Source organism: Schistocerca piceifrons, chromosome 4 (assembly GCF_021461385.2).
Source record: "Schistocerca piceifrons isolate TAMUIC-IGC-003096 chromosome 4, iqSchPice1.1, whole genome shotgun sequence".
In the NCBI taxonomy this organism is placed as follows: domain Eukaryota; kingdom Metazoa; phylum Arthropoda; class Insecta; order Orthoptera; family Acrididae; genus Schistocerca; species Schistocerca piceifrons.
Genome location: NC_060141.1, coordinates 487,205,657 through 487,218,277, shown reverse-complemented (window position 1 = coordinate 487,218,277; position 12,621 = coordinate 487,205,657). Strand labels below are relative to the sequence as shown.

The 12,621-nt window shown below is 39.4% G+C and overlaps 1 protein-coding gene across 5 annotated transcripts in view; it reads right to left on the bottom strand.

The window, feature by feature from the left end:
* Positions 1–12,621, bottom strand: part of LOC124794789 (serine/threonine-protein kinase N) — a 317,306-nt gene that overhangs the window by 103,160 nt on the left and 201,525 nt on the right. For all 5 annotated transcript variants that reach the window (XM_047258435.1, XM_047258436.1, XM_047258434.1 and 2 more), the window contains 2 exons: positions 4,431–4,732; positions 3,046–3,200 (listed from right to left, as the gene is read on the bottom strand). In XM_047258435.1, coding sequence (XP_047114391.1) covers positions 3,046–3,200; positions 4,431–4,732 — 457 coding nt within the window. The remainder of the gene's footprint in view (positions 1–3,045; positions 3,201–4,430; positions 4,733–12,621) is intronic.

Below are 12,621 nucleotides of genomic sequence, written 5' to 3'. Positions count from 1 at the left end.
CCTCAAAACGTGTCCTACCAACCGATCCCTTCTTCTAGTCAAGTTGTGCCACAAACTTCTCTTCTCCCCAATCCTATTCAATAGCTCCTCATTAGTTACGTGATCTACCCACCTTATCTTCAGCATTCTTCTGTAGCACCACATTTCGAAAGCTTCTATTCTCTTCTTGTCCAAACTATTTACCGTCCATGTTTCACTTCCATACATGGCTACACTCCATACAAATACTTTCAGAAACGACTTCCTGACACTTAAATCTATACTCGATGTTAACAAATTTCTCTTCTTCAGAAACGATTTCCTTGCCATTGCCAGTCTACATTTTATATCCTCTCTACTTCGACCATCATCAGTTATTTTACTCCCTAAATAGCAAAACTCCTTTACTACTTTAAGTGTCTCATTTCCTAATCTAATTCCCTCAGCATCACCCGATTTAATTTGACTACATTCCATTATCCTCGTTTTTCTTTTGTTGATGTTCATCTTATATCCTCCTTTCAAGACACTGTCCATTCCGTTCAACTGCTCTTCCAAGTCCTTTGCTGTCTCTGACAGAATTACAATGTCATCGGCGAACCTCAAAGTTTTTACTTGTTCTCCATGGATTTTAATACCTACTCCGAATTTTTCTTTTGTTTCCTTTACTGCTTGCTCAATATACAGATTGAATAACATCGGGGAGAGGCTACAACCCTGTCTCACTCCTTTCCAAACCACTGCTTCCCTTTCATGCCCCTCGACTCTTATAACTGGCATCTGGTTTCTGTACAAATTGTAAATAGCCTTTCGCTCCCTGTATTTTACCCTTGCCACCTTCAGAATTTGAAAGAGAGTATTTCAGTTAACATTGTCAAAAGCTTTCTCTAAGTCTACAAATGCTAGAAACGTAGGTTTGCCTTTTCTTAATCTTTCTTCTAAGATAAGTCGTAAGGTTAGTATTGCATCACGTGTTCCAACATTTCTACGGAATCCAAACTGATCTTTCCCGAGATCCGCTTCTACCAGTTTTTCCATTCGTCTGTAAAGAATTCGCATTAGTATTTTGCAGCTGTGACTTATTAAACTGATAGTTCGGTAATTTTCACATCTGTCAACACCTGCTTTCTTTGGGATTGGAATTATTATATTCTTCTTGAAGTCTGAGGGTATTTCGCCTGTCTCATACATCTTGCTCACCAGATGGTAGAGTTTTGTCATGACTGGCTCTCCCAAGGCCATCAGTAGTTCTAATGGAATGTTGTCTACTCCCGTGGCCTTGTTTCGACTCAGGTCTTTCAGTGCCCTGTCAAACTCTTCATGCAGTATCGTATCTCCCATTTCATCTTCATCTACAGCCTCTTCCATTTCCATAATATTGTCCTCAAGTGCATCGCCCTTGTATAGACCCTCTATATACTCCTTCCACCTTTCTGCTTTCCCTTCTTTGCTTAGAACTGGGTTTCCATCTGAGCTCTTGATGTTCATACATGTGGTTCTCTTATCTCCAAAGGTCTCTTTAATTTTCCTGTAGGCAGTATCTATCTTACCCCTAGAGAGACAAGCCTCTACATCCTTACATTTGTCCTCTAGCCATCCCTGCTTAGCCATTTTGCACTTCCTGTCGATCTCATTTTTGAGACGTTTGTATTCCTTTTTGCCTGCTTCATTTACTGCATTTTTATATTTTCTCCTTTCATCAATTAAATTCAATATTTCTTCTGTTACCCAAGGATTTCTACTAGCCCTCGTCTTTTTACCTACTTGATCGTCTGCTGCCTTCACTACTTCATCCCTCAGAGCTACCCATTCTTCTTCTACTATATTTCTTTCCCCCATTCCTGTCAATTGTTCCCTTATGCTCTCCCTGAAACTCTCTACAACCTCTGGTTCCTTCAGTTTATCCAGGTCCCATCTCCTTAAATTCCCACCTTTTTGCAGCTTCTTCAGTTTCAATCTGCAGTTCATAACCAATAGTGAGTGAGGATATGAAACCGAAAATCTGTCTGTGGGAGTCCTCATGAGATCTTCAGCATAACGGCCAACAGAGTTCTCATCACTGCAAACATGTTGTCCATAGGTGGCCAGGCTGTATGGAAGCGATTTTTTGGTGCGGAACAGGTAATAGCTGTCAAAATGCACGTATTGTTGGTGTTTGGTGTGTTTAATACGGTCAGAGACTTGTACGGAGCCATCAGAGAGGTGGAACTCAACATCCTGGAACCACTCCCCACCCCTTTCCACAAGGATATGGCACCTGTTGTGTGCGGATATGACAACCCACTAGATGTGCACCAGAAGGAATGGCTAAAGCCAAACTTCAGCTTAGAACAAAGCTCGCCATCAAGTGGCATAAAATGCTCAATTTCAATAGTTGCTTCACAACCTGGGACATTTGGATCCTTTCCTCGATCACTACCTTTCTGGGCTAGATGGGACTTATCCCTGCAACACTTCCTTTACCCTCGTAACCGTCCTGGTCTGAATCTCTGCTAATCCACTGTTCTCACATCTTCCATCCAATGGTTTTCCCTCTTTCTGTCCTATCATCCTTTCCCAATCAAAATCTCAATGTCACCTTCATCATGTTTCAACGCCCCTGCATCACATGCCTAACCCATACACCTGCCAACCCTCCTTCCTGCATTTCTAGGCAGCAAACCTACTGTATCCCTCCAAGCAGGTAGCTCATCCACACCCAACCACTCTGCCTGCATCCTGCCTCTCCCCCCCTCTATCCATCTACTGAAATGCAATCCTAATATTTGTGTGTGTGTCCAGCTGGCACAGGTGTGTGTGTGTCCAGCTGGCACAGGTGTGTGTGTGTCCAGCTGGCACAGGTGTGTGTGTGTCCAGCTGGCACAGGTGATTTTGTGTGTGTGTGTGTGTGTGTGTGTGTGTGTGTGTGTGTCTGTGTGTATGTGTGTGGGGGGGGGGGGGGTCATTGTACTAAAATTCAATATTCCACCACTTTCAATGAAAATATTCCATGTAATTGTAATTATTACAGTATATTGTATGTATATGTGTGTGTGTGTGTGTGTATGTATATATGCATAAACTTACTACTTGTTTCATCTTTCACACTATAGGACTTGCTAGAACTGCGTCCTGTAACCCCTTTTACGAAGGAACGTAAGTCAGCAGGGCCAGAGATGGAATCTTTGTCTCGACGAGAACGTCCCGGAACCTCTTCTAGCAAGTCTTGACAACCCATTAACCTTCAAATAAAGAAAACAAATACAAATTAAATTCAATAACACAACAGTGCAAGTAAATCACAAGGAACTACACTGACATCAAACATCTGCCTTTAAATTTCTGTGTGACTCATTATATCTTAACAGCCACATTACTGGTGTTGTCACTTTCATAGTAAACAAAAATTTCTAAAATAGCTGATACAACACACAGAAGACTCCAAATAGCTGCAGATATAAAAGCCTGTCATCAAACACAGCACTTTTATTACCTATCATTTACGTTGCCTGTCATGCACCCACCATTTGAAAAACAGGAAAGAACCCATGTAACTTTACACAAATATTGACTAACTTTTAGATATTATTAGAATAACTACTCTATAAATTTGAGGATTTGTCTATGGTAGGCTATATTCTGGAGGGGGGGGGGGGTCTTAAAATTCTTCAATTGTAGCTCTCTCACCATTTTTTTGTTCCCCATCTGTCCTACTAATTCCCAAACTAAATCTCTTCATCACCCAGCTTTTGAATGGCTTTTACATTGAAAGTTCATATATCACTGACGTAAGCTGGAATGGTAACACAGACTTATTATAAACTTTCTGTTTCAGGCACATCACACAATTAGTTTTGAAAACTATTTAGTTTACCACAAGTACTCCATATTCTCCTTGCCATTATGTTCCATTTCTTTGTCTGTGCCTCTTCAGCTGCCCTTGATATAAGATTATCAGTGATTTCACTGTAAACTCTTTTTAAATTGATGATTAATTATTACTTTAATATTATTCTAAATGATTTTCATACTAATAAGCTCCCTCTACTAAGTTCTTCCATTAGATGTTAAGTTTGGTGCACTAGGGAGGCAAACAGTACTAGCTCAAAAGCAAAAGAATGTGATTTAATTGTCTTACATTAACATGAAGTTGTCCTTTTTTTCAGCTGAAGAATCTGAAGACCTCCAGAATATAACCAACTAGAGACAAGTCATCCCATTTTTTGTAGTATCTGATAACTGGTCATGCTACACAATATTAGTATTTTGTGAAGAACAGTAAAACAATTAAATAGAATCTCTTGTTGGCAGAGAAACCAAAACAGAACTAAAAAAGATTGCAGAAATATTGTACACTGGATGAACGAGTTTCCACATGAAAATGTCCAGTGAAACCATATGCAAATAATAGTTAGCAAATGTTAATTACATTTTATGAATAAATGCATTGTGACATTGCAGAAACATTGTACCTGACTTCCAGTTTTCCAGTGACTGCAGCACAGCGCCCAAAAGATGGAGGAGAGGAAAATGATGCTGCTGGTGAAGCTGGAGACATTGGCTGACTCAGGCTAGGTCCTGGAGAAGGGCCTGGTCGCAGTGGTTGTAGGCTGGTGTAAGTTACAGGGACAGGTGAAGCTGCCTGTGCTGTCTGTAGTTCATGTTTCAGTTGTGCTGCTGCTGGAGAGTCAGGTGGCAATTCCTGTCTTCGCAGTTCCAGAGATTTTCGAAGCAAGTCCAATTTCCGTGAACTCTCCCATAAGCTTGCTTGTGCCTGGAAGTTACGACAAACATTTCCAAAGGTGTAAATGTGATGCTCAACTGCCACATAGTAAAACATTTATTTGGATTAAATGCAACAGTAGAATTAAATGCAACAGTAGGAAGCACTACCAGACAAATGGCATAAATAATATTCACATAGGTTATCAAAATTACCCATTAACTCAAACAACCAATGTTCTGAAGTGGCAGTTTCAATTTGGTAAAATTATTATACACATAACTGTTAATCCTAGGTATCGGGTTCCTAAATCAATATCAAACTGTTGCATTGCTTACTGATGTAGTTTCATTCTGGAAACTGCAATATATTTCCATCACAGCCTTAATTCTGCAAGAAAGTATGAATTAAAGTAGTTACCAGGAGTAATGATACAACAAAAATAAGCAGAAGAAAAGGAAAGGGGTGTGTGTGTGTGTGTGTGTGTGTGTGTGTGTGTGTGTGTGTGTGTGTGTGTGTGTGCGCGTGGGTGTGGGTGTGGGGTGGCGGGTAGGGGGTGGAGGGTGGGGAGGGGGGGGGGTAGATGGCTGAGAGTTTGTATTCATTTTGCTTCCTAACAAATTTAAATTTGATTATTTTGATTTCAAGGATTTTGCAATGACACCTGGTATGTCTATTCTGCTACTACTCAAACTGCTCAATTTAAAATCTTGGTTGTAATACTACTAACGTATAATAATTTTAATCAAGTTTAATTTGCTAAAAGCCTTCCTTTACAGAAGATAGATGAACCCCTACACATAGTCACAGAAATGGGTATGAATATTGAGCACCTTTATATAGCATACATAACTTTTCCCATAGAAACTGGACAGAACCCAACATCACACATTACCCTATTATCTAATATCTGCCATCTTCCGTGATTGTGGCAAGGAGAAGCCTGGTCACAGTTAATTATTTGCCACTTCAAATCACACAGTGTTCCAGGAAAATAAAATATCTGTACTTGACAGTGACAGAAGCTGTGATTCTGGACCTGCTTTCACCACAATTTTCTTTTAAATCCTACACATTTGACACTCAGCATAATTCCATCTGCTACACTGGATTTGTATTTACAAAGGAGTGCATACATATTCCACATTATTCTCTCTGGAGGACACTGATTAAATCAGAGTAACTAAGGACTATCTCTTTATTATAATCTCACTGTACTGACCACAGTTCTGCATCAAATTAACTCACCAGTAAGGTGACATGAGCAGCAAAATAACAGGGCAACTAAAACTATCCCCTATCTAGACCCATCAATGTATGTAAGATGGAAACTAATGCAATATCAAAATCAAATAAAGTGTATTTTTACAAATGGGGTTAAAATCAATCTGGGCTTCTTAATGAGAAAACTAGGAGTCTGCTGCACTAACTCATGATTGGTAACTGCACCTGCCATTTCTAAACATACTTTACATGTCTATCTCCACATTCCATATCGTTTTCTTATATAAATAATCACTTTGTAAATAAAGAAGCAGCAGTAGTATCTTGCCTGAATGGAACATGTTTTGTATCGAAAGGGGATACTAAACCTCACCACACAACAGTAAATACAGCACTAATTTCACATAAACTGGTCGCTGATCTTGTCCCTTTGTGCTGACCACACCATCTAATGTTACAGAACTACATCTGCATCTGTATTGTGTAACTCTAAGTAACCTGTGTCACAGAGGTAACTTTTTTTTATAGAACTGTACACTAATGCTCATTTACATTCATAAATATTTCGAAAAATTATATTGATTATAAGCCTCTGTCACAGCTATTATCAGTCCAGAGGATTATTTCAGGAGATTTTTCACAGTACTGCAGATATATTTCTTTCTTTGAGTGTACACAACTTCAGAATTCTCAGCGTCTCTTGAGAATCTCTCCACTGTGTCACAGTTCTTCTATGCAACGCTGAATCTCACTTTTTTTTTTTTTTTTTTTTTTTTTTTTTTTTTTTTTTTTTTTATAGTACGATCTGACATGCATCCAACATCATTATTAATACAAGATATATATTTCATTCTGGAGTGAAGTGTACATTGCTGGAAAAACTTCTTACAGATTTAAATGACATGTCGGAGAAGGATTCAGATGCAGACCTTAGTCTCTTACCTCGTCCATAGACTTTGCTTGGCTTTTACCCCTGGAATAAGGAAATTTCAGTTCAACATCTCCACAACACAAAATCACTTGGTGCTGATAACAAGCCCTGACTGGGCACGGCTGACGGAAGAAATTGGTGACGAAAGTTCAAAGAAACCGTTTTTACAAATGACCACTAGATGGTACTGTTCAGATTGCAACTGGTTTTGAAAATTTTTGTTTGTTACTGTTAAAACAATGGTGGCTGGAAACAGTACTCAGTTTAAATATAATGGACTAACATAACACCACCATCTACCTTTCCTTTGTTCAACTGTTGCTAATTGATCATGTACACACATCAAAAAAAAGTTTTGCATCACCCAAGTACCCAGAACTTCTGAAAATAGACGTTGACTGTGGATATTGTATCACAGACACAGTCCCTTTGACTGTTCAGAGATGTCACTAAACCCGCCCAAAGATGTAAACAACCATGCATGACCAGCACCTATTGGACAAACGGGGTCCGACAGCCGATCTGTTCCCATCATTCCAGCAGCAGGAAGGAGGTACACGGCTTGTGTTGTCTGTAGTTCAACCATGCCTAGATGGTCAATACCACAGTTCAATTGCGTCCATATTTTTACTTTGTGCCAGGAAAGGCTCACAACAAGGAAGTGTCCAGGCGTCTTGGAGTAAACAAAAGCAATGTTGTTCGGACATGGAGGAGATACAGAGAGACAGGAACTGTCGATAACATGCCTCACTCAGGCCGCCCAAGGGCTACTGGAGTGGATGACTGCTACCTACGGATTATGACTCAGAAGAACCGTGACGGCAATTCCATCATGTTGAATCATGCTTTTTGTGCAGCCACAGGACATCATGTTACAACTCAAATTGTGCGCAATAGGCTGCACGATATGCAACTTCAGTCCCAACGTAAATGGCGAGGTCCATCTTTGCAACCACGACATCATGCAGCGCAGTACAGATATGCCCAACAAATTGCTGAATGGACCACATAGAATTGGCATCACTTTCTCTTCACTGACAAGTGTCGCATATTCATTCAACCAGACAATCGTCGGAGACGTGTTTGGAGGCAACCCGGTCAGGCTGAACGCCTTAGACACACTGTCCTATGAGTGCAGGAAGGTGGAGGTTCCCTGCTGTTTTGGGGTGGCATTACATTTGGGGTGGCATACGCCGCTGGTGGTCATGGAAGGCGCCGTAATGGCTGTACAATATGTGGATGCCATCCTCCGACTGATAGTGAAACCATATTGGTAGCATATTGGCGAGGCATTCGTCTTCGTAGACGACAATTGGCGCTATCATCATGCACATTTTGTGAATGACTTCCTTCAGGATAACGACATTGCTCGACTAGAGTGGCCAGCATGTTCTCCACAAATGAACCCTATCAAACATGTCTGGGATAGATTGAAAAAGGTCGTTTATGGACGTGTGACTCACCAACCACTCTGAGGGATCTATGCCAAATCGCCGTTGAGGAATGGGACACTCTGGACCAACAGTGCCTTGATGAACTTGTGGGTAATATGCGACGACGAATGCAGTCATGCATCAACACAAGAGGATGTGCTACTGGGTTTTGGAGGTACTGGTGTGTACAGCAATCTGGACCACCACCTCTGAGGGTTTCGCTTATGGTAGTACAACATTCATTGTGTGGTTTTCATGAGCAATAAAAACAGTGGAAATGACGTTTATGTTGATCTCTTTTCCAATTTTCTGTACAGGTTCCGGAACTCTCAGAATCAACGTGATGCAAAACCTTTTTCGATGTGTGTATTTGCTACGTGTAATTTTGTTACAGTCATCATTCCATCAGTGATAAATTTCATGAAGTCAGCCAAAATCAGTTTTTGTTTCAAAGAACTTCAGTTCTGTGGCAGTATGACTGAAGAGCATAGGCCTGTGACTCACAGTTGTACAGACACGTCCTCAGACATATCGAAGACTGCAATACATTTGATTTCACAAGAACATTTAGCTGCAAAGAATATGTTCCCAATGGATCCTGGATCATGCACAATTTGACTGCAGCTCAAAAACAGGCTACTGTCAACTGGCATACAGAAACATTCAATAAATGCAACTGAGTAAATGTGTGTTCCCAGATGAACTACAACAACAAAAAAGGGCTCCTAAATGAAGCATTTCACAGAAAATATTCGCTTGTTCCTTTAGCTACACTGGAAATAGTCAACTCTGTTGTAAGTTACCCACAAAATCGAGGAAACTACTGAAAATATTGCATCATTCTTCATTATGAAAATGCCACCTTTCACAAACAATGCCACATGATTTATTACTTTACAAGTACAAACACTGAACTTATATTTCATTGCCCGTGTTCACCTGATTTATCATCTAATGATTTCTGTATGTTCTCTTATGTCAAAAAAATTTGTGTGAATAGCAATATTCATCACCTAAGAAGCTGTTGAATCTTTTCAAAACTTTTTTTGGTGTACCAACATCAGAGAAGAATTTGTTCAAATGCTTGTAAAAACTTAAAACTTGATGATCATAATCTTAAATAACTTCTAGCAGAATATGTGAAAGGAGATTGCAGTCTCAGGAGTCTGGATGACAAAAGAGTGTTACTGAGACGTGCAACCTATGCGGCAAATCTTGAATCTTGCCTGCAGCTCTGTCGGAAAGAACATTGCCCATAAAAGACAACACTGTGAGCCTGAGTCCTCAAGTGGCACACAATTTGAATCAGTAAGTCATATGCTTCTCCTCATTATTGAACTTTCAACTGTAGATGTAGCTCATTACAAATAATTTTATTATAATGTAACTAGCATGCACTGAAATTATCTGAAATTTGCCCTTCTCAATTTTTCTCCAAGATTTAATTAATTCACAGTGCAAACTGTATCTAAATCCCTTTACTATGATTCTAATTTCTGTTTTTGTAAATATAATACTAGTTTTATTTACTCATCTTTCATAATGTGTATGTTCTGATTTAACACTTAAGTAGTTGCTATTACACTGATTATACAGCTGACATTATTCTGCCCTAGCTGTAGGAAAAGTTAATTTTATTTTTATGCTTACTGATCAAATAATCACGTTTTTTCACTATTTCCTCTTATTATTATGTCTGAGCACCACTCAGGAAACTCATAAAGAATTCTGATGTTATATTTTTTGTTGGCCTAAGCACAGCAGACAAACTGTGCTGATTTCAGTGAATCTGTAATGTATACTCAGAAAACGTGTCATTTTTTTGTCATCTGCAAATATATCTACTGGTATTGTCACTCATCATCTTGTTTCATTCCTGTACTGGATATGTATTTCTGAAGTTAGATTTTTACATGTAAGTGACAGAAGCTTACCGGCACCTGCTAAGTCTTCTAGTATAACGGTATTTATATCTTCTTGAGGTTTATCTTTACTCATGAATAACAGCTCCATTTAGTAAGGATCACATGTTACATGTTCTGGTCCCTCTTACCGGCTTCCAACATCCAAGAAGCATTATCTACCAATCTGACACATTTTTATGTTGTTATAAGTAAATGAAACAACTTTTTTTTCTTTTGTGGCATCCATCCCACACTAATTAAATATGATATCTGGTTCTATTATACAGGGTGACTCATACCTTCTGGATCAAATTGAAACAGGTGATATGAGTCCAAAACCGATGATATTAAGATAGGGAACCAATGGTCAGAAACGCATATTTCATTTGTTATGGACACATACAGTGTACACTGTATAACAAGAATGTAGATCATAGTAGTTGTTTAAACCACTGAACACCAGTCTCAGTGCTTGCATGCAATGGTGCAATGAAGTTCTGCTGCACTGTCTCCAAGATCCCTGGAGTCTTTTGTACCAGGAGACTGGCAGTTTGGAACCAAGCAAGTGGATCTTCATTAGTTTCTAGAGGTTTTTCATACACCAATGTCTTGATGTTAAGCCCAGAGGAAAACGTCCAGAGGTGCAAGACCCAGTGATCACACTGGCCATAGCTCAGGTCATCTCTTTCCAATCCAATGATGAGGTGTTCGTTGTCATTAACATCAAAGTGGGTTGGTGTTCTACCCTGTTGAAATCACATCCTTTCACAGACAAGAGGTACAGTCTCAAAGCACATCTTGCAGGAACATCAGGTAACCTGAAAAAGTTGAATGTGGAGGCAGCAAATAAAGTTTTATTACATGATATTGGAAAATGCTCATATATTGACAGAGAATCACTGCTAGTGGCCACCTATGTGGCTGGCATGGGGATGGTCCTCACTCCAGCTGCAGGTGTTTAAAACATCATCAGCGAATGAGGACTCATCCATGAACAAAACAAACTGTACAAAGTTTGGCATTACAGCACTGTGATACAGGGCTAAAAATTCATTGGTTCAGTACTTGCATACATTCTTTATTATATGGGTTTAATACAAGTTCTACCAGTACCCTCCATGCTACATCCTATAAGTGTGCATTTCACAGGCAAACTGACAGGTGTTTATTGCTGGGTGATGGCCACACGATCCAATACCATCTCCTCAAAGAATGGTGTTGGGCGTGTCTTTGGTGGGAACCTTGCCCAACGACCTGTGACAGGAATAATCTCATCTCTTGTAAGTTGGTATCCACAGAGATAAATTTCTTCCAATTAGGATTATGCACATTGGGAAAGCATTACCTGTACATTTAAGCTGCTTTACAGGTACTACATACTGCCACATTCTACATTAAATGCATGTCTGCCAACTCTTGCGATGAGCAATGTTCGATCTTTGACTATGTGTCAAGCACTGTACACAGTAACACACCTCACCATTGTACACCACTGTACACAGTAACACACATCACAAGCTGTCTGATGCAATGGACCAATGACGCAAGGGATAGTGGTGTTCATGCAGCACAGGTTAATGCACTGGTGTGAAGGATGGATTTGTCACCTAACACATGTGCTATGAGCTAAGTTGTTTTCAGTATGTTTGGTTGTCGAGAGAGTATGCTGTTTATCATTTTCAGCCTGTTCCAGTGCACAAATGACACCTGGGATCTTTGCGACAGTGCAGCAGAACCACATTAACCACTGCAATACATGTGTTGAGATTGACAGTCATTGCTTTCAACAATTACCATGAGTTATAATGTTGTCGTTGTTATGTGGTGCATGCTGTGTATCTCCATAACAAAATAAATATGCATTTCTGACAACTAGCTCCCTATCTCAACATAATCATCTGTGGATCCGCTACCATCTGTTTCAATTTGACCTAAAAGGTTTGATACAACCTGTAGTTTCCATTTAAAAATTTTGTACAATACTAGGCACTCCCAAGGAGTCACTATGGTACGACCCTCTGCTACTGACACAAACAGGTAGTATCTGGTTATATAAGCAGTCAGTATTTTTTTCCCTAAACAGAAATGATTGTTTTGACATTATGTTTGTGCCTGTGTTAAGCACAAACCATTCCTCTTCCTGTTTTGTTTCTTTGCCTTTACAGTTAACTTTGACTAAATATAATTATTGTAATCATAATATAGGTACAATATTTCGTGGTGAACACCTGTAGATAATTACACATTAATAGAAATCAGATGTACACTATTTGTGCAGCTTGAAACTCCTTTTTGATTAATTTACATTTCTTGGATGCCTGCTCATTGCATGGCAATCTAGGAGAACCAAAACAATAAGAAACTAGATTAGAGGATGCTGCAACCAAAATAACACTAACAACCCAACCTATTTACTATCTGTTCATATAAATAAATGGCATGAACACT